Source organism: Puma concolor, chromosome D3 (genome assembly GCF_028749965.1).
Source record: "Puma concolor isolate L17-30 chromosome D3, mPumCon1.1.hap2, whole genome shotgun sequence".
Lineage (NCBI taxonomy): Eukaryota > Metazoa > Chordata > Mammalia > Carnivora > Felidae > Puma > Puma concolor.
In genome coordinates this window covers 2,153,412-2,175,173 of record NC_141678.1, presented here as the reverse complement: position 1 = coordinate 2,175,173, position 21,762 = coordinate 2,153,412, and the positions used below count along the sequence as shown (strand labels likewise).

General features: G+C 57.8%; 1 protein-coding gene across 11 annotated transcripts in view; it reads right to left on the bottom strand.

Annotated features, from left to right (window-relative positions):
* Window positions 1-271: 271 nt before the first annotated feature.
* The window catches only part of RIMBP2 (RIMS binding protein 2), a 221,495-nt gene continuing 200,004 nt past the window's right edge, over window positions 272-21,762 (bottom strand). For 7 of the 11 annotated variants that reach the window (XM_086681418.1, XM_086681417.1, XM_086681414.1 and 4 more), the window contains 8 exons: window positions 20,208-20,894; window positions 18,468-18,585; window positions 13,567-13,751; window positions 12,471-12,639; window positions 7,894-7,994; window positions 6,800-6,871; window positions 2,695-2,829; window positions 272-666 (listed from right to left, as the gene is read on the bottom strand). In XM_086681418.1, the coding sequence (XP_086537544.1) occupies window positions 478-666; window positions 2,695-2,829; window positions 6,800-6,871; window positions 7,894-7,994; window positions 12,471-12,639; window positions 13,567-13,751; window positions 18,468-18,585; window positions 20,208-20,894 (1,656 nt within the window). In that variant the 3' untranslated portion in view covers window positions 272-477. Of the gene's footprint in view, window positions 667-2,057; window positions 2,218-2,694; window positions 2,830-6,799; window positions 6,872-7,893; window positions 7,995-12,470; window positions 12,640-13,566; window positions 13,752-18,467; window positions 18,586-20,207; window positions 20,895-21,762 lie in introns of those variants that run through there. The other 4 variants (XM_086681421.1, XM_086681422.1, XM_086681416.1 and 1 more) reach the window with 3 other exon arrangements.

Here is a 21,762-nt window from a genome sequence, read left to right as displayed (position 1 = left end):
CGAAGTGCACACCGTAGATTTTATTGGACAGTACAAACCATTGTGCGTTTATAAGGCAGAACATCAAGGCGGTTAAACTAGGAGTTTCAAGACCAGAGTTAGAGTGAGTTATGCGTCATGAGGCAAGCATTCTGGAAGGGGGGTCAAGGTGGAAACCATTCCTTTAAGGGCGGATGACAAATGCACAGAGACAGGAGGAGCCCGAGGAGCCCCTGGCCCCCCCCCCCCCCCCCCCCCGGCCTCCAGGCAGCCCTCGGGCAAGAGCGGGGGGGGGGGGGGGGGGGAGGCTGGGGGGCGGGGCACCAGCAGCTCTTTGTCCTTGCGGTGGCCTTAAAGTGCGCCCTGGCGCAAAGAGCGTTTCTCTACTGGTGTCAGGGGAGAAGAGTGTGTGTTTAGGAAGGTGCTTGAGTCATGAAAGCCCTAGTGTGGAATTAAGGAGAGTTACGGAGGCGTGGGAGTCGTCCGGAAGCACATGGCTCATTTCACCGCACCCAGCCTTTTCAGCAGTTTCTTGCCTTTGGAAAGCAGCCCCTTTTTCTTTCTCGAGGACATTTCCCTGCCTCTCCCAGGACTACCAGTACCCACAGATGGCGTAGGTGACCCCGAATGGAGATGGGCTGAGGGGGATGACGCTCTCCTTGCTGTACCTGAACCCTCGGGAGGAACCTAGTAGGTACAGTGTGACAGTTTATTGAGTGCGTGCGCGCCAACAACATCCATCCGCTCGGTGACATCACACTGTCCCCGTCTCCCACCAGGCAAGACAAGGGGCGGCCCGCGGCTTCCCCCGGGGTGGGAAGGGGGCCCCGCAGCGGGCCCGAGGGGGACGGCCTGGCCACCACCGGCTGCTTTGCCGTCACTTTGTCTTCGGGGCTGGGGGGCGGCCGTTGCTTCGGCAAAACAAAGCTGGGTGGTAATTTACTTTGTAAGTCAAGACCAAATGCGGGAGCGTGGGAGGTGGGGGTGCCGCTTTGAGTGGAAGTGGCCGAGGACCCCTCGGCATCGTACGAGCGAACGCTCTGAAAGGGGGCTTCGGGGGCTCGGCTATGGAAGTGCGGACCGTGGCGGGGACGTCCCCGGGGGGCGGCCGGGGGGGGGGGGGTTGGTGGGCTACAGCAGACGGCACACCGGTTGAAAGAAAAGAAAAACCAAAATGAACCTCAATTGCAATCAAAGGAAGCGTCGAGCCCTTGTCGCCTTTCATCAATTCCAAGCGACTGGAGATGAGGTTTTGCCAACACAGCGCGCGCCGCGGTGCCCGCGGGTCCTCCGCGCGCTGGCACCCGGTGCGTCCCGTCCCAGTCCCCGTCCCCGCGCTCGACGCGCCGGAGACCCGGGTCCTCCGCCCCGCACCCCTCGCCTCCCCGGCCGCAACCTCTGCCTAGCACGGGTGTTCGGGAGCCAGCAGGCACACGAGAGGCGCCAAGGGCCTGACGCTTGCTTGGATTTAAAATCAAGGTCTCGTTCCAATGGAAAACACCTAGTAAAGCATCCCAAAGGACACCTGAAGATACCATCTATGCGTCTGAGGCAATCATTGGAGCTGCATGTGTCGCAAAGCTCAGTACTGCACTGGGGCCCCCGCCCGTGTGCTCGGAACACGTGTTTGTGCTTTGGCGAGGAGCCTCGGCTCGCTCGCGAGAGAGAGGTACGGTGGCCCGAGCGAAGCTCGCCTGGCACGCCAGCCGGCCCGGGGCGTGTTCGGAGCCAGCGCTAGGCGGCTGCACGCCCACTACTCATCTGCTTGATCTCGAGTTAACGTGTTTGAGAGTGAGATCTCCTAGAGTAAACAGAGTTGTGAGCTTGTGCTTTTTCCGAGGGGGGGCTAACGATGCGATATGCAGCTTCAGTTACGAGGAGACATTGGAACATTCTCTATGTAAACAAACAATTAGCCTGTTAAGAAATATGTTCCCAATGTTGGCCTTTGAAATGTTCTTAATGGAGACAGTAGGAAATGATTTTTCAAGATGATTATTCTACTACAGATTCAGTTGCTTTACAACTGAGGCCAGTAACGGCCTGAAGTTTTAGGTCCAATGAGTTTTTGAGACATATTTCTTTTTTTTTTTTTTTAAACCCCACAGTGAAGCCTTAAGTCTACTGCACTCGTCCGTGTAAGGTAGCTTAAGTTGGTATCTTTATAGGTATCTTCAGCTGCTCACTTACGTGAAGGGCTACAGTGCCTGATTAGGGTGTGAAATGAACACTCTTCTTCTGTTTCCAAGCAGATGAGCAAAGAAATAAAAATATATATATATAAAAATGTAATATATAAAAACTGGCAGTGATGGAAAAAAATAAAAATGAGACACTACACATGAATGTAATCTAATAGTCAGTTATGCTCGAGGAGCCCTCGGGTCTGTGGTAAGAGATCTGAAACCCTGGCGGGGCAGGCGGCCGCCAGTGCCCCCTGGACGGAAGGACTAGCCGACCCCTTCGCTCTCAACCGAACCGGAATGTGCGTCTATGCTGTAGGACGGGGGCTCCCTTGGTGAGGAAAGGCGGGTTTGGAAGAATCGAGAGGGTCTGTTTTGGCGAACTAAATAAGCTTGCGTAAGAATCTCGAGGCACAACCCCCAGGGAAGGGCGGAGACAAAAAAAGATACAAAAATACCAGCACAAGGACTGTGGCAGGCCGCACGTGGCAGAGCGGGACACAAGTCAAAACTGCTGGGGGCGTGTGCTTACCCGTTTGGCCTTGGAGCGCGGCGGTGCGTCTCGGGAGTAGTGACAGGGCGCGTCGGAAAGGTAGACCTCCACGTCGTCAGGCACTTCCTCCAGGAAGTTGGAAGGGACAAGGCCTTTCTGCCCATTAAGTTCCCCCTGGAAGCACAGAAGAACGAGTTACCCTGTTTTTCCGGAACCCGACTTCCTGCTCCAGCCGCGGGAGGGAAGCTTCGAGCCGCGTGGCCTGCTGGGTCTGTTCTGGTTCAACAGCGGAGGAACTTCCAAAGGGACCCCGGCGTGTCCAAACCCACCCTGGTCACGGGAACAGCCTCACGACACGCCGACCGAGCTCCCCGGGGTCTGCGTCTGGCCGGTCTGGGCTGACGCCGAGGCACCTGTGTCTCGGGCAAGGGGCCCGGGGCCACTCCTGGGCACCACGGGCTGGGATGCCCTCACGGAGCGGCCGTCGACCCCGGCTGCCCTCAGAATCCCTACGGAGCCTTGAAAAACACCATCTGTGCGGCACGCGGGTCCAGATGGACCGAACCCATCCGGGGCGATGTGACGTGAGGGCAAGACGGGGAGCTACTGATCCGTCCGCACACGTCATCTCTCTAAAAATCCAAACAACGTGTGCAAATGAAAGCACCTGCTGACCCCTCCTCGGACGATACTGCTTCCCTTCCAGAACGTTTTCTCTCCTTTCCATATCTACACAGGTCGCCATCCACGGGACATCTGTACGCAGCAGGTCACAGCCACCTAATGGCTTCTTCCCCACCACCCCCAACACAAACCTGCCCCCGCGGTGCCCAGAACCAAGTCCCAAACTGGTGACCCCCGGTGTGCATGGGAATCTGCGTCCCTCTTCACAAGTCTAGGAAGCGACGGCATGGGACGGGCAGCCGACTCCCTCAGAACCAGAAACTGCGCCCAAGGACACGGCCAATAGCGTGAAAAGGGAACCTACAGGATGGGAGGGTATCTGCAAGCCATTTATCTAGGAAGCAGTTAACGTCCAGAACGCATCAAGCGCTCTCGACACCACAACAAGAAACCGATTAAAAAACGCACGGGCGCCTGGGGGGCTCCGTCTGTTAAGCAACCGACTCTTGATTTCAGCTGACGTCATGATCTCACCGTGTGGGGGTTCAAGCCCCACTTCAGGCTCTGCACTGACGGCACGGAGCCTGCCTGGGATTCTCTGTCTCCCTCTCTCCCTCCTCCTCCCCTGCCTACGCTTTCTCAAAATTAATACACGTTTTTAAAAACGGACAAAGGACTTGCATAGACACTTCCCCTGAGAAAAGACACATAAATGGCCACCAAGCACATGAGAAGATGCTCAACATCGATCGACAGGAACGTCTTAGAGAAACGTAAGTCAAAATCCCAGGATACCACCTCACATCCGTTAAATGGACAGGACAGAAAACAAAATCAATTAAAGAAAAAAACGACCAGAAAATAGTGTTGCCGAAAACACGGACAAGCCGGAACCCTCGTGCACTTGCTGGTGGGGACGTGGAACGGAGTGGCTGCCGGGGGCAAAACCGTCCAGCAGCCCCAGTTGAACGCAGAAGCACCACCCGACCCAGCGATTCCACTCCTGGGCCCAGACCCCCGAGAGCTGGAAGCAGGGTCCGAGGGACGTGTCCGTGCAGCACACTCACGACTGTGTACTTCACGGGAGCCACGTGCTCCTGATGGGGGTGAACGGGGAGCCAACCCGTGTCCCCACCGCGGAGCAGCACTTGGGGGCGGACACGTGCTATGACGCAGATGGCCCCGCGGGACTCGTGCCTGGTGAAGGCAGGCGGAACAGAATTCACGCGGTGACTGCATTTCCACGAGGCCCCGACAGCAGGCAGGTCCACACGGACGGAGGGCAGACGGGGGGCCGGGACCGGGGGTCAGGGGGTGGGGGAGGGTAAAGGCTAACTGTGTTCAGTGGCGACAGAGTCTCGGGTTTGCGGGACGTCGACCGTGTGGTGTCTGCGTCACGCCGGGAACGTATCCACCACCACTGAATGGCACGCCTGACGACGAGGACGGCCAATTGTACGTTTTTGTGATTAAAAATAAAACTTAATTAAGCAAGAGAGGCGGCCCCAGGTACCTCCCACGTCTCCCCTGCAAGAACTCTCGCTGGGTTCAGGACACACGTGCCCGGGGACACCTGCCCTGGCTGCGACCCTGGAGACCCCTCTCCCCTTTCTGGCGACCCCCCAATCCTCCTTCCTGAGGCCTCAGCTAACTTTCCTCAGCGTCCCTTAGACTCTCTCTAGGACACGAGCCCCCGGGCCTCTGCTCACATCGAGGGTCCCCAGTCACATCTCCACGCGGGCACTCAACCGTCTCCGCGGCCCAGACGTCTCTCAGGAAACCCGGCCCCACCAGAGAACTCGGGTCCTTCGGGTGAGGCCGCGGGCGGCTCGCGTCTGGGGGACGTGGGACCGTGTCCCGTGTCCCGTGGGAACGCACAGCCTCACGCTCAGCTCCCTGGTGGTGCCGTGTTCACCTCAGGCAGGCCTGCGGCAACCCGACCCAGGACGGCCCTGTGCACGCTGGCGTCCAGGCGGACCCCTGCTCCGGGCCTCCCACAGGCCGTCTTAGGAACGCACGCGTCGGAAATGCTCACGACCCCCTCATGGTCGCCCTCTCTGCTATGTGCTGCTGCATCTGACCTTCTGGTGGCCACTAGAATCTTCCAGGATCAACGGCACGGAGGCCGCTCCGTCTTGGAGAGGGTCAGATGTCCTCCAGCTCGCTATTTGCCAAAGCACGTTTTTCTCTCCACCGTGTCCTTATGCCCGTGTTCCCAAGGGCACCCATCACCTGAGGCAGAATCTGGGGGTCCTCCCCGGATGACACTCTTACCCCAACTAATGGCCTGAGCTCTGGGTGATACAGACGCCAGCTTCTGTCCACTTTCCTCCGTCTTTTGGCCCAGCCCGCAGCCTGTGCCCTGGCCTCTGGGGCCCCCACCGCCCTTCAACCACCTGCAGGACAGGAAGCCTGGCATCGTCCCACTCACAGACCCTTTAGAGTCTCATCCAGAAGAAACGGGACAAAGCGTGAGAGGCCTCACTAATCAGGACCTGCACGAAGTGAGGACCCTTGAGTCCCACGTGCCTGAAGCCGTGAACTCGTTGGACTCAAAGAGAAACCTGCCTCACAAAGGACTTGATGGTTTCCCAACTATTCTGATAAAATAAAGGGGGTGGTGGGGAGGCTGGTGCAAGATGGGGGCCCTGTCCCCAAGCCACCACTGCACCAGGCCCCCCGCAGTCCTGCCAGCTCCGTGGGCTCGGAGGGCAGCTCTCACAGGAGGCGCCCAGCGCAGAAACACTAAGGTCAGCCTGTCGGTGGGCATTCTTAATAAAGTAATCGTAATAAAACTCTTTTCCTCAGCAAATGCCAGGAGCCATACCCCCAGGAGCACCAAGGGGGGAGGCCGGGCCCCCAAGGCGACTGGGTGGAGACCCAGAGCCCGGGCCAACGCTGCCAACAGCCATCAGCCCAGAGGACGGTCGGGGAGGAGTTCTACATTCTGTCGGTGTGAAATCATTAAGTTGCTCACTCGTATTTCTTCCTTCTCCTGTATGAAAACACGTTTGTTACCTTGCAAATAATCAGAAAGTTAACTTGTTTGGTATGTGTCTGGATGGAAGAAAATCTTAAATACAAGAATGTGGGAGGGCGCCTGGGCGGCTCAGTCGGTTGAGCGTCCAACTCTTGGTTTCAGCTCAGGTCACGAGCTCACGGTTCGTGGGTTCAAGCCCCGCACCGGGCTCTGTGCTGGGAGCGCGGAGCCTGCTTGGGATTCTCCCTCTGCCCCTCCCCGCTGCTCTCTCTTTCTCTCTCTCAAAATAAATAAAGTTTAAAAGACAAAGACCGCGAATACATGTGCCGTGTTTACGGCTTACACACGTGGGAACTACCCCTCACAGAGGGGAAGGGGCAGTGCGGCACACAGCACGGCCTTTCTGCATCAGGCAGGACCCCGCGGAAGGGACACGGGGCAGGCGGGCCTCTCGGGGAGCCGAGCACACAGCAAGCACTAACTTCAGGGGCGAGAGTATCGATCGCGAGGCGGTGCCTCCTGTGGGCTCCGGAAACTTACGTAATAGAAGCCATCTTCATCGATTTCACCGAACACGGTAATAATGTCTCCCGTGCAAAACGTAAGCTCCGCCTGTAGAGACGAACATCAAGTTAGTGACACTGTGCCGCACGAACCAGTAGAGTTTTTGTTTTTTCTAGGTTCTTCACCATTGCCCTACTGGCTTCTTTCTTCTCGTTATTTTGGTGTGGAGCCACTCCCTCAGTCGTCGGGGAAGAAAGGCAGGAGGCCGCTGAGCGCCTGTAAGCACAGCTCAACGTAAGGCCCCCCGAAACGAAAAGCGCCCCGGCGCTGGGTCCGAGGCCACAACTCAAGACCGCTGCTGGGCTCCCCCGGTCGCCGTTCTTTGAAAGTAGTCAAATAGTTAACTGGAAAAACCCTGATCTCCAGGGAGACATTCTCTGCAGGCTGGGGACCGTTACATAAATTACCGCACCCCCCCCCCCCCCCCCCCACTGAGCGCCAAAACAATCTTGACTCAGTTCTCAAATGCCACTCCGCTCAGTGACAGGCAGTGGTGGAGGGCGTGAGAAAACAGGAGCACGTGAATGCAGTTCATCTCCGGACCTGGAAACGAGGGAGGGAGGCACGCATCTAAGCGCCACCAGGCCTGGCGCACGAATCAATCCGCACAGAAGTGCCTGGTGAGTCAGTCGCACTCCACGTCTGCACCACGAGCTGGGGGTGGGTCCCCTTCCGAGTCCCGGTGCTTCGTGGCCACGCCGGCCCAGGCCACGTGCAGAGAGGACACCGGGCCTGTCCCTCGGCTTCTTGCATGTCGGGGCGGGGGGGGGGGGGGGGTGACGTACTGCTCTGCTTTCCCTCGGGCTTTATTCCCCTCGTCAAGACGACCCTCCGGGGCCACCCCCAGCAGACCAGGATCACAGCTGCTCTGCCCGGAGTATCCCAGATGGGGACCTCCCAGCCACAGCAGTGACCTTGGTCAGCACCTGCTGTGCTCTGTCTCCTCCCTCCTGGCTCCCTAACGCCATTCACCGCTCTGGTAGCGCCCCCTGTGGACGGTTCCAGTGATGGCGGGAGGCCAGATCCCGGTTTCCCGGGGCAGCACCGCAGTGAAACCGCGCTCCGGGTACCTCGACATCGATGTTCGGTGAGCTTTCCCTGGGGTCGTAGTCATACAGGGCCACCACCCTCCGAGTCGCCCCCGGGTGCCGGCCGCCTCTTCGGCTTCTCTCTGTTTACACACAAGAAGAAAGCTGTCGTGTGGTTATTTCAAAAGGAGAGGTGCCCCCTCCCTTGCCCCAAGCAGCACAGCAGGCTGCACTCGGCCCCTGGGACCAGACCCGCACCCTCTCGCCCTGGGCTGCATGTTCTAGTATCTCTGCTCGGGCACAGCCCTCCCACCCCCAACCCCCAACATACAATACACACACACAGTGACAAGGACACTTTCCTTTCCCTGGCGTGTCCATCAGGCCAGGAGACCGGTGAAGCCGAGATTCTCCGGAATAATAAATCTAAACGATTTAGAACGTTACTCCTTAAGGAAGTTGGCGTTTGTGCATTTCTTCCAAACACAGCCACTCTGCGCCTAGAATTGGTTTCTGGAATTCGTACAAATGAAAACCATGGAAGGCAGGTATTTTGAAAGCACCTAAAGTTGGTTCTGTGCCCTGTCAGTGGTTTTCAGCTGGCACAGGGCCCGGCTGTGCAAAGGTCCAGAGATCACCCACACCTCGGCTCCTGCCCAAGAGGCACTGCTTAATTTAGAGAAAGCAGGGCACCGTTGTAGGGCCTGTGCACATGCTTCCTTGAAACAGAGAGGAGAGTTATTCCAGGGATCGATTAGAGCACTCCCGGGCTTGTTAGTTTTCCAGGGCAAGTTGCAAGTATGAATTCCTGCAGGTGGCAGTAACAATGAAATTCACCCTTTCCGGCATATGCTGGGTAAGCTTTGAGAAGCTCACACGGTCCTATAACCACAGCTGGCAGCAATCAAGGTGGACAGTTCTGTCACCCCCCAAAATCGCCGGGTGCTTCTCTGATGTCACCTCCAGCCCCAGGTAACCACCGGTCTGCTTTCTGTCCCGAGACTTTTACCTTTCCAGAACAGCATTTAAGTGGAATCATCCCAGATATAGTTTTTTTAGGAAGTGGTTTCTTTCATGGGGACAATGCACCTGAGACCCACTCGTGTGACCGCGTGTATCAGCAGTCCTACTCTCCCGCGCGAGGAGCAGCCCCCGTGTGGACGCATCACTTACCCGATCCGCCTACCAGGGGAAAGGCACCTGAGTGTCCCGCTATGGGTGGTGCCCAGGCAAGCCCCCTGTGAACACCCTGTGCAGGATTTGAGTGGGAAGTTCTATTCCTGAGGGGCGAGCACTCAGCGGGGGAGCGGGGGGACTGTGCCGGAAGTGTGTCTAGCCTCGGAAGGACCTGCACACTGACTGCAGAGATGCCCCACGCGGGTTCACCTCCGGCGGACGGTGTGCTGGCTCCACGTCCCTCCCACGCATGGTGCGCCCCCGTGGCTGTGCCCGTGGTGAGTCCTGGCTCCCTGCCATGCCTTTAATTTGCATTTCACTGATCACGTGAAGCATCTTTCCACATGCTTGTTTCCATGTGTCCTCCTTGGTGAAGGATCTCTTCAATCTTTTTTCTATTTATTTTGGGAGAAACCAGGACAGAGAGTGAGCAGAGGAGGGGCAGAGAGAGACGGGGGGGGGGGGGGGGGGAGACACAGAATCCGAAAGAGGCTCCAGGCTCCGAGCTGTCAGCTCAGAGCTCGACGCGGGGCTCAAACTCACAGACTGTGAGATCGTGACCTGAGCCGAAACCAAAAGTTGGACACTTAACCGACTGAGCCCCCCAGATCTCTTCAATTTTTTGTCCCCATTGTTATTGGTCATTTGCTTTCCCGTTGTTGAGTTTTGAAAGCTTGTTATGTGTCCTCTGAATTCAAGTCCCCCTTCAGCTGGGTCACGTGCAAATCTTTTCCCCCAGCCTGTGGCCTCTCTCTTCCTTCTCTTCACGGTGTCTTTCTCAGCCCAGAACGACTCGATTTCCATGAAGTCCAACATCAGAATTTTCCTCTTCCGTGGCATGGTTTTAGTGTCACATCAAAGACAGTGCTGCCTGACCACCACCAAGTTTTTCCATGTTTTCTTCTAGAACTTTCACGGTCTTAGTTTTTATATTTGAGACCATGTTCAGTTTTAAATTAATTCTTCTGGTTTGGTGGGAGTATGGCCCGAGCTTCATTTCCCCACCGAATCCAGCACCTGTTATGGAAAAGACTGTCCTTTCCCATTGAACAGCCTCTTGACCGTGGATGAGAATCCGTGGACGGTGTTATGTGTTGGTCCGTTTTGTGGACTCTGTTCCGTTCCATTGATCTGTGTGCCTGTGTGTCCTCCGATTCCACCCTGTCTGGATTCGTCTCCCTGTATGGTCTTACAATCTCGTTAACGTCCACTCTTCTTTTAAATCTGCTTGGGCGACGGTAGTTCCTTTGCCTTTTCAGACACATTTTTGGCTTAGCGTATCGATTCCAAATAAATCCCTGCCCAGACGTTGACTGGGGTTGTGTTGCATCCACAGGACAGTCTGGGGATGCGGGAGGTCTTGCCGCCCCAAGTCCGGGAACACGGCGCCTCCGTGCACTTGGGGATCTTTAGCACACAGATCCCGCACCCATCTCGTTAGACTCACCCCTCCCCCTTTCGTGTCTCTGTTGTGTTACTGTAAATAGTATTACTTCTTAAATTTCCATTTCAAATTTTTCACCGCTAACATTTGGAAAGAAAACTGCTTTTGTATCCAGTGACCTTGCTAATAAACTCACTAGTTAATTCACGGGATCCTTTGAGATTTTCTAGATTTTCAGGTCACCTGTGAGTAGAAAACGTTGAACATCTTCTTTTCCGGTCCGTACACCGTTCCCTCCTGTCTCCCTGCGCGTGGTGCCCGAAAGGGACTGAGAGGCAGACAGCGTCGTCCAGCCCCAGCCGCGGGAGGGGCGTACTCAGTCCGTAGCAACTAGATACTTCCTAGTGCTAGAAACGCACGTGGCATCTCAGTCTGGTTCCTTCAAAAGTCATGTTTAGGAAAACAGAATAAAACAGACATTTAATCTAACCGATCACATGGATCGAGCTGGTTTCTGGCAGAGCGCTTGTTGGCTTTCCGGTCCGCGGCATACGGAGCCCGCTCCCCCTCTGAACCGGGCACGTGCCTCCGGGGACAGAGGCGGCGTGTTCTCAGACGGCTTCGGCCTCGTGGACTTGACCCGGGCAGCACATTCACAGGAGGCCTCGACTATCAGATGTGGGTTCTAACTTCAAATGGTGCGTTTGTTCCCACCAAAGAGACTGAAACGCGTTTGATGTGATTTTGTGACTGTCCTTAAAAATATGCGTATTCTTTGAGTCGTTCAGTTTTGCCTCTGAAATCTCATTTCGAGCTAAGTTCACCTTATGTTTTGAAGTATTCAAACCTTAAACACGAATGGCATCAAACGGATCTGTCTCCTATTTAGAAAAAGCAAAGGCGCTTCTAATGAGTAGATTTTTCCTGCACGTGGGCAAAATCACAGATCACACACATAGTGTTGCTTAGAGTCACTGAAAATAGTCTGCTGCGTGTTCACGGGTGCCCGCGGACCGGCTCGTGATAGGCGGGGCCATCGGGTCCACGTTACAGGTGCGAACCCTTGATGGCTTCTGGAGAAGCCAGGAAGAGCGTGGCAAGACCTCATCAGACTCCGGGACCTCACCGCCGACGGGCTGATGTTCGAGGCACGTCACCGACGTCTCAGTCCGTCCGCGCTGCCAGGACAAAACACGGTCACGTCTCACAGCTCTGGAGGCCGGACGTCCGAGACCGAGGCGCCGGCAGATTCGGGGTCTGGTGAGGACCGGCGTCCCGGTTCACAGATGGCATCTTCTCGCCCTGTCCTCACAGGGTGGACGAGGCAAGGGGCGTCTGCGGAGCGTCTTTCAGAGGGCAGGAATGCCTCTCCGACGGCTGCACGATCGTGACCTCGGCTCCCCCCAGACGCCATCGCCGTGGGGTTCACATCATAACTTAAAATTTTAGGGGGACACGACATCCAGTCAAAAACACCCTCAGAGCGGTAGTCTGTTTTGTAGACGGGACAGACTTTAAGTAAGGCTACGCTTCATCTTCCATTAGAAAATCTTCTGTGTCTGCGGGGATATGTCGAGCACGTACGCCCGTAAAGCGTGTAGGACTGTTCCAACCTGGTTTGTAGAGTGGATTTTGCCCCAAAAACTGGATGGTTAACTTTCGGATTCTCTTGGGACGTTCATTTGATTTTTAATGTTTATTTTCAAGAGAAAGAGAGAGAGATGAGGGTGAGCAGGGGAGGGTGGGAGAGAGAGGGAGACACAGAATCCCAAGCAGGCTCCTGACTCCTAGCTGTCAGTGCAGAGCCCGACACGGGGCCTGAACTCACGAACTGTGAGATCGTGACCTGAGCCGAAGTCGGACCCTCAACCCACTGAGCCGCCCAGGCACCCCTCCCCCGTGATGTTTAAACGGCACAGACTGGACCCCGCCCACACGCCTTGGGCGCCCGAGAGCCCGTAGCCCGTGGCGTGGCTACGGACCGCCGGGCGGGGGGGCGGGGGTGAGGGGAGGAACAGCCCAACCAGCAGGTGCAGGGGAACAGGGGCCGGTCTCTTACCTATTTTGTCCACAGGCGTGTTCAGAGGAAGGAACCCTTGCCTCAGAAGTTGGTCCATCATATCCTCGTCGTCGGCTTGGATCTCCGAGACCATGTTGCAGGGAATAAGGCCGAGCCGGGCACAGGTCTCCCCCCGGTAAAAGCCATCGGCGTCTTTGTCCCCATACACCTGGAGCCGGTGTGAAAGGCCGAGGCGGCAGGACTGTGGGTTCACAAGCGCCTCAGCCCTGCCGGCACGTCGTCAGAACACGCTCGAACGAGCGAGACCGCGGTCACCCACGCACGCCCTGCAAAGCCGCGCTCCTGCCCTCGGCCCCCGAGTTTCTGCCCCAGGGTTTGGACGACATTGCTCTCCCCATCAGCTGGTGGCGGTGGGGCCACAAGTCGGGGCTCTGGCTCCACGCTGTGCGCAGCCTGCGTATCTGAACTCACACAGCGAAAGCCGCGTGCGATGACCCCACCCGCGGAGAGGACGTCTAGACCCCACGCGGCGGTGTCTCCGCCCGCAGCAAGTGGCTCCCTCCGCCAGACAGTGTGGCGTGTCAGGATTCCAGAAGTTAGGAATCTCATCTAACCCAGAGCTGTTCATCACTCTCTGGGGTCACAGCACCACACTTTAAGGGCGTGTCTTACTGGACACGTATCATAACCACGTTCAAACGCAACTTGGCGTGCCCTCTGGGGAACCCGAAAACTTAGGGCTCAAGGGCTCCCTGTTTCCCTCTGCTACTGAGCACCAGGCTTTCTCTCCAGCTCCTACTTCAGACTCACGACGTCCCTCCTCTCTGCTGCTCCGCAGGCTGGATGTTTAATGCAACAGAAAAAAGCCAGCCATTGGGACGAACTAAGAAGCTAAGGTATGGTGAGACCGCTCCCCCCTTCCTCGGGTGCCCCCACCAGCCCTGCAGCCCCCAGCCGAGCCCCCACCTTGATGATCTGTCCCCCCAGGTGCCCCACCAGACCTGCAGCCCCCACCTTGATAATCTGTCCCCCTCGGTGCCCCCCCCAGCCCAGTGGCCCCCAGCCAAACCCCCACCTTGATGATCTGTCCCCCCAGGTGCCCCGCCAGTCCTGCAGCCCCCAGCCGAGTCCCCACCTTGATGATCTGTCCTTCTTTAAAAGGAAGCTCTTCTTCTGCAGCATCCGGATTTGGGGACATGGTGAGGGGGTCATAGTCAAAAAGAGCCACAAAGATTCGGGCTGGGAGCTCTTCTGTACCAGGGTCTGTTTCCGACTCTTCATAGAAGTCTGGAGAAAGGTGGTCTCGCTCACTGTATTCATCTGGGAGCAGGTGGGGACAAAGACAGAATGCTAGGTGATTCCTGCCCGCCATGCCCCCCCCCCACCGCCCCTCATTGACTCAGAAATGTGTGCTGTTAATACGAAATATGGCTCAGGGAATAAGGACGGCTGAGACACTGGAACTCGTCTTTTAAAAGAAGTCTGCGGTTAACGTGTGGACCGACACCAGTGGGTCTGAGTGGCAAATCGCTGTCATCAAGCACCAGTATGAAGCCCCGCCCCGCGTGACTCCGTGACAGGTGTGTGATGCTGGGCGGCCTCACCAGCCACAGACCCGAGCGAGGGGTCAGTGGGGATGGACAGACCATCCGCCACCACGCAGAGCGCCACCCGTGTCCACAGCAGGCGAGGACGGCGCCTTCCTCCCGTGACCGAGACACATTCGTGTGTGCGTCTGGGGTCATCCGCTGAGCTGTCCACTCAGCTCTAAATATTTCAGCAGAGGGGCGCCCGGGGGGCTCAGTCGGTGAAGCGCCGACTTTGGCTCAGGTCATGATCTCCTGGTTCGTGAGCTCGAGCCCCACGTCGGGCTATGGGCTGACCGCTCAGAGCCTGCAGCCTGCTCCCGATTCGGTCTCCCTCTCTCTCTGCCCCTCCCCCACTCACGCTCGGTCTCTCAAAAATGAATAAAACGTTAAAAAAATTAAGTATTTCAGCAGCAACAAATGCATTCTTCACAAAACCCCCCTATCATCCAGCTGCTAAAAATTATTCTTTGAAATCCTATATATTCGCGTATATCAGGTATCATCGTCGATGTCGCTGTATGCGTCATCGTAGTGGGACCGCGCTCCCACGGCAGCGGGAAGCGAATGGGAAGCGCCACCGAGGCAGAGCGTAGGTGGCTCACACAGCCAGCCAGGCCCCCGGCGACCAGGCCCCCGATGGGAGGACGCCACTGGGATGCAGAAAAGACAGGAGAACAAGTGAAGAACCAAGCCACTCGGTTTCCTTCACCAGAAGGAAAAAAAAAAAAAATTAGTTGAAAAATAAATCAAAAGCACTTTAGCAGCCGAAAAAGTGGACTTTTAAAATGCAGTGCACTGCTGACGTTATTTAAGTTGGGGACCCTTTAAGGACGCCTAGATAATCTAGAAATGCAGTGATCTCTCTTCTGCCAAGGAACAAAGCTTGTCAACGGGGGGCGTCATTCGTGTCCTAAGTTTTTATTTTGTTTATGGTCAATGGAAAGACCCCAGGCGTTTCCCCCTACTTTTCAACGCTACCTAACTGAAATCGTGGGAAGCTACATAAGCCACCCCGTGGCCTCCGCGGATCTCGGGTGAGCGCGTGCAGGGGGGAGGCGGAGAAAACCGTCAGCAGCACGAAGGCGGCCGGCTTCTACTCCGGGCAAGTGGCCGGCGCGCAGAAGGGGCCCGGTGCCCACGACAGCACAGCCAGCAGCGCCCTGCCCCGGGCAGACAAACGGAGAACGGCCGGGAAGGCAGACTCACTCCCAGGGGTTCTCGGACGTCTCCGATGGCCAGACAGCGCGAGGGCCGGGGACTAGGTCCGCTCCTAGGCGGAGGCTGGCCACGACGGCCATCGTCCTTGAGGGTCTCGAGCCACCCCTGCGGTCTGCACTGGCCCGCACACCCTCGGCAGCTGGCCCGACTCAGGGACCCTGACGGTGGCCACACTGCCCGAGGCACGGAGGCCAGGGCAGGCATCCGAGGCTGGGTCCCAGCGAAGGCTCCAGCCGGAGTCTCCTGAAACGGGGGGAGGCCACGGCAGAACTGCCCACCTGCCCCACGGGCTCTTTCTGGTGGGGCAGGGGGTGGGAGTGTGGGCAGGAGGGGGGCTTCATTGCCTCTTCTTGCAGAGAAGGACTGTGTCCACGTGGAACATGGCCATGGCCCTGGCCTCCCCAGAGACCGCAGGGAGCGGCCGGGGGTCCGGCCCGAGGAGGAGGAACTCCCTTCCGGCCCTGGTCTGACCTGGTGTGGGCACTCCTCCCTCTCTGTCCTGAGGCTATGACCCCAGGTCACCCTGGCGGGTTCGGGGGGGGGGGGTCTCTTCAGGAGGGAGAAAGGGTCTGCACACCATGCGCCTGGACAGGACTCCCGAGTCCAGCCGTGCCGTGCCAACAAGCATCGTCTTGTACGGGTGAGACCCGGCCCTCCCTGCCCGAGACCAGCAGCCTTCACCGGGAACGTCCGCGGTCATTTGTACAGGGAAAGAGGAGTCGCGTGTTAAACATACTTCACGCCGTCTCGTTTTCTCCTCACCGGGAAACCCGTGGAAAAGGCGTCTCTGTTCTAAAGGGCCAAGCTTCATATATTCATTTTCAATTGTTTCTCTCTGCACACAGAGAGCATGTGCTGCGTTTCCTCGTTCTGGGAGCTCGGCAGCCAGGACAGCCGAGGAGACGGGACAACCTGGAGAGGCCACCGACTCCCAGAAGGGGGTCCTCGCCAAGGAGAAGGGGCACCCTGCGGGTACACGGGTAAACACGAACGCCAAACAGGACAAAGCCAGAAGCCGGGCCCGGGGAACTCCACGCGGAGTCAGCGATCCGTGTCCTGAGGGCCCCCGCACGCTGACTGTGAGATCGACACTACGGCCGTAGCTCCCCAACTCTTGTCTTTTTACACGGGGAGGGGCGCTGTTCCCTTCGTTTTGGAAAACCCAGATAATACGAAAAGGTACGGTATTTTAACTCAATCGTGAGCGCACTGCTTCTTAAAAATGTGCCGGGGAAACGTACGGCCTGTAGACTTAGGGTCCCCTGGAAAAGACCACAGATGCTTCTGGAGTAGAGCAGACCCCTGAAGTAACAACTGATATTTGCACAAGAAAAACGGAAGAGGACCTGGGGGGAAAGTCTTCCGGCGCGTCACTGACCACTAGCTCCCGAGCGTCACTGGCGGCTTCCGAGCGCACGACACTTCCGTCCTTTGAGAGTATACTAGGCATTTCTGTGTGTGTGTGAACGTACCACGTGCATGACACCGATCGTGCTTTTACGTGGTTTCTTGCGTTGCCACACGGTAAGAAGTCAGGTACGATTAAACCAATAAATCACAAATCTACGCAGTGCTTGAGTTACGTCATCAAGAGCTTTTGTCGTCGTTAAAACGTCAGCGTTACTCTTCCGCTAACGTCACTGGCGTCTTACTGAGATCAAGACACGCGTGCAGCCCTTTCGATCCTTTACCGTGAGACACAGCCGCTCAGAGGCCCATCCCGGGGAGAGTGTCCGCTGGCCCAACTCGGACGCGCCGATGTTTCCCCTGTGCGCCCCCCCGGCGGTCCACGGCCACGGGCAGACGTTCCCTCCCTGTCCCAGGGGACCGGGGCCAGAGGACACCCCGCCCCAGCACCCACAACACGAACGCTCCCACCCCGGGAACGGCAGCGGCTCCGTGACAAGCCTCGCCGCGCTCTACCATGCATCTCGTCACAGCCCAGGGAGGACCCGGACGCCCAGAACGACCGCAGAGAAGAGCAAAGTCTGGGCGTGCGTCTGGCCCAGGCCTGCCTCGTTTCCACAGACGCCCCGTCAGTCCCCCACAAGCCACTCACACGCCAGGAGAACCCCGCCGGGCTCGGAAACGGATACGGGGGACGACGCGCAGATCACGGGAGAGACCAGCGTCTTCCAAGTCAGACTGCGCATCCGCTTATTTTCCGGTTAACGGAAAAGACCCTATCCCATGAAATTGTTGCCAATAGATAAAAACATCCTAAGGCTGTGAAGGTGGAAGGGGAAACGTTTTTTTCCCTGCTGTCTGGACTTTACAAGGAAGAGAAGTCCAGAAGGAGGACGACACTCAGAGCATCTGTTTTGTGTTAAGACGTCTGTCTGTCTTTCCAGCTCCTGTGACAGAAAGGACAGTCTAGTAAATGTCAGCGGTTTGGCTGCGATTAGAGCCGTGTGTGCGGGCGTCTAGAGGCCCCTAACTTGTCTCCTGGAGCCCTGAATTGCCAGGCCAAGGGGTCTCATTCTCTTCTACCCGTCCCCAGTCCCGCCTGCTTTGTTTCCCACGTGTGCGTGCGTTTTCACGAAAGGCTGGTTTGTTTGGGCTGATGACCCTGGCGGACATCCTCCCATCCCACCGCCCACCACGTCCCCCTGGCCCAGCGGGTCGGTCACAGGGACGAAAATGACGGATGTCAGCAAGACTGGCTCAATCCCAAAAAGGAATGGAAAGAACGGACACGGGGTGCCAGACGGGGACTCGCGAGCAGGGAGGTGACAGGATGGGGGAGGGCAGCACATGCTCCGAGGACACATTTGGGCCTCCTGGCGTTTCTGTCGCTTTGGGTCCCGGCTGCCAAAGCGTGTTGTGCATGCGGACAACTGTCCGTCACTCGGGGCTTATTTCTGTGTTTGGAGACTGGCCGCCATCCCCGCTCCCGTGCCGCTCTGACCACGCGCGTGTCCCGGGAGCACGAGCAGGGACGTGGGAGGCAGCGCACTGCGATCTCTCCGGGGCTCATGCCGTCCGGCCGCTCCGGGAAAACATAAATAAAGATCGGCAGGGAGAAGACAGACCTAAGAAGCCAATATGGTACCTGGTTTTATCTATCCTGTGCTTTCTGCCTTCTTTTTGCCATAAGCAATGGAGAGTTTTCTGCGTGTGGTTGAAATGCTATTTCTCGTAAGTTTTTAAACGTGTTTAGATCAAGGACTAAGCAGGCATGTGCTCTGTGCTCGGAAGAAAGAGAAAGGTGTCAACCAGACCCACTAACCGATGGATGGGACCATCACTGGCCGCGACCTCTGAGGGCCAGCACTGCCGTGGGGGAACCTCCGGCCCGCGTGATCCGCCCTGTCGGCCCGTCCTGCAGACACCGGGTTTCCTAAAATCTAAAGACAAAACAACGGAGTCATGAGTCTTGCCAGCCTTGGGGGACCCAACAACTAAGTCAGCCAAATCAAGTCAACTTAGAAGCGGAAGCTCTAAAGGCAACTAAACTTAGCTTTTAACTGAAAGGTTAGCTGAATAACCTGGAAGAGAAACAGGTTGCTCACCCCAGGCGCCCCGTCTTCCAGACCAGAGTCCCTTTGCGACACACTCACGGGGGTGGGGGCCAGAGGGGACTCCTCGGGAGGCACCGGTTCCTGCGGCCACTGCTGCGGAAGCCGGAATCTTGGAACCAAAGCGAGAGGGGCTGACACAGGCACCTGATGCCTCTGGCACCTCTGACCACCCACGGCCCTTGACCCTTGCCTGGTCCCAGAACCGCCCACCGCCGGCAGCGATCACGGAGGCGGGGAGATGACTGCATTTCCAAACGTCCCGCCTGGACCGCGCTGTACGTGAGGTTACCAAAAACTCAAAGACAGAAGTTTCTGCGCATTATCGGCTGTGAAACTCACGGCAACGTCCTGGCCCTAATCCGAAGGCACCAATCAATTTTCAGGGCTGACTCGGATGGTTCTCCTTTATGGACGGGTTCACTCCTAATTTGCACTAAAGGTCAGAATCATACGAGAGAGTCACAGCGAAACCTCCAGCTCACTGGGAAGTAATCTGAGTCAGGAAGTTCTCAGGGACACGGGGCGTGAACGGTGGTGAGGGAGTCCCAGGAATTAGGCGGCTTGTGACAAGCAGGGGCAGGTAGTGGGGGGCTGCAGGTGGCAGGTGACTCAGCGGGGTGCGGATCGGCGCCCTCTGGTGGACACACCGCGACTGCACGGGCTCAGACCGGAGGCCTGGCGCCCGGCCGCGTCTCGCCCTTGTTTTCATGGAAAAGTTCAGCGTGACAGGAGCAGATGTGCTGAAAAGAGGGCACAATATAGACATGAACGAAGCCTTGAATGAGCCCCTACTCTCCACAGCCCGCTTGCAAGCCTGGAACACAAGGCAGGGGGTGCGTCTACAGCAGATGATGGAAAACCCATTCTGAAAACTGGACACAGGCAAGAAAGGGAAAGGAAACAAAACAAAAACAAAACCACTTTGGAAACAATATATAGAAACGGATCTCTTCGATAACTGCTTTTCTTTTTCCCCCAGTCATGGATAAAGACCAAAACACAACACCAACCAAACACCAAAAGCATCAGTAAGGACCGCCGGTGGTGGTCACCAACAGGTCCCTGGGGCTCGTTTTGGGAAAAAAAAAAAAAAAAAAAAAAAGTGTTGCCAAACTTTTGGATAATCACAGTTCAGCTAACCCTTAATTAAAATTTAGATTCAGTTGCCCTTGAATTAAAGCAGCCACAATCATCGCTGATTCTGTGGGGTGGGGGTGGGGGTGGGGGGGGGGAGGGGGAGGGGGAGGGGGTCAGTATTCGACAGCGAAGTAAAGGGACTGTCAGCAAAGATCAGGAAGCAATGGGACGGAAATCAAAATGCATGGAAACCAAAGCCAGCCGGCAGAGGGGCTCCCCAGGGATGGCTACCAAAACAAACCGACCGGGGGAGAGAATGGAAATGGATTGGCCTGGCAAGCGGACGTGAGCAGGAAGCGTACTTCACACACCAAGGGGCCTTCTGCGGGCCCGGGACGCGGCTGTGCCTGGCGGCCAGTGGCCCTACTGTCGGGCACTTTTACGCTTTTCTTGCAGACATCCCGCGAGCCTTGGTGAGCCAGGGGCTCCTCCCAGCCAGACCTCCTGGGGGTGGCTCTCTCTGGGCTCGGGGGGGCGCCATCGCTCCTGAGGGCGTCTCCGGGGACCGCTTGCTCCCCAAAGTCCTCCTCGATGCTGCTCTGCCGGGTCAGCGTCCGTCGCCGGGCCAGCAGAGGCCTCAGGCTCCTCCTGCAGCGACAGTGCCCGGGGCCTGGGCTGCACTTGGCCGTGTTCCGGAAGCTGAAGTGCAGCTCCTCCTCGTCGCTCCCACAGTCCAGGCCACTGTCCGGGCTCCTGCTGGCCGAGCGGCCGAACCGGCAGCCTCTGTCTTCCGGCACGAAGTCCTCGGCGTGGGGGCCGACCCCGGGGCCCCTGGGTTTTGCCGGGAGCCAGGACGCCGGGGGGGCCTCGTCCCCGCCGCGGGCGCGGGCCCTGGCCCTGGCGGAGTACCCTAAGCCCTGCTTGTGCAAGAACCACAGCTGCTCCCCGTCCTCAGCTACTTCGGGGATACTGAACAGCCCCTTACTGTGGTAGGTCTGCTGGGGGTGGTCGGGGCGCTCCGGGAAGACCCCTTCAGTGCGGCTACTCTGAAAGCACTCCTTAAAGGGTGGTGTGTTAACGCGGGGTGTGACCGAAGTGACATGGGGGGAGGAAAGAAAATAGACAGGATTAGTCTCAGACGCAGTGAGGGGCAAGCAGGCGTGCACTCGGGGGCGAAAGGCATGCTCTGGCCCGGTTCTGGAATGAGAACAGAAGGTTAACGGACGGTGCCTGGAGCGGGGCCGGCGGGAGGCGCGCTCTGAGTGGAGTGGAGGCCGCAAGTGTGGGGGGCGGTGGGCGAACAGCCGGAGGCCTGGGCGGGTCTGAACTCGGAAGTGGCAGCCGGTGCGGGGAGGCGGTCCCCACGGCGCCCCCCTCCTCTACCCCCCTCCGCTGCAGCTAAACGCCTGTGGGACGGCGGGGCCTCGGCCCTTGGGCGCATCCTGGCTGGGGCAGTGTGGCTGCACAGCCCTGTTCCGCCAGTGTCTGCAGAGGAGCTGGTGGGCTTGGCCGTCTGGATCCTGGCCCCTGGCGCGGGGAGCCGCGTTCCGCCGCCCCCCCCCCCCCCCCCCCCGGTCTCAGGCCCAGTCTGCCTGCACAGCACCACCCAGGAAGCTGCCCCACGCTGGAGGTGACCTGGCCACTGCGAGCCCACAGGTCACACACATTTCTGTCCTCAGGGGCATCCCCAAGCCCATCCTCCACACCCACTGAGCCCACCCAGACAGCTTCTCCTTCCGGAGGCCCTCCCTGCCCCTGCAGGCAAGGCCTTTCCTCCGGGACCCCCACCTGGGGCTCCACAAGCTGGGGGCCCTGGCGCATTTCCCCGGCACTGTGGCTGGAGCTCACTGCTTGCAGGGAGGGCCTGGGCAGCGCGCCCTTGCCCTGGACCCAACCTCTCCCCTTTGCTGACCTGACGCCAGAGTC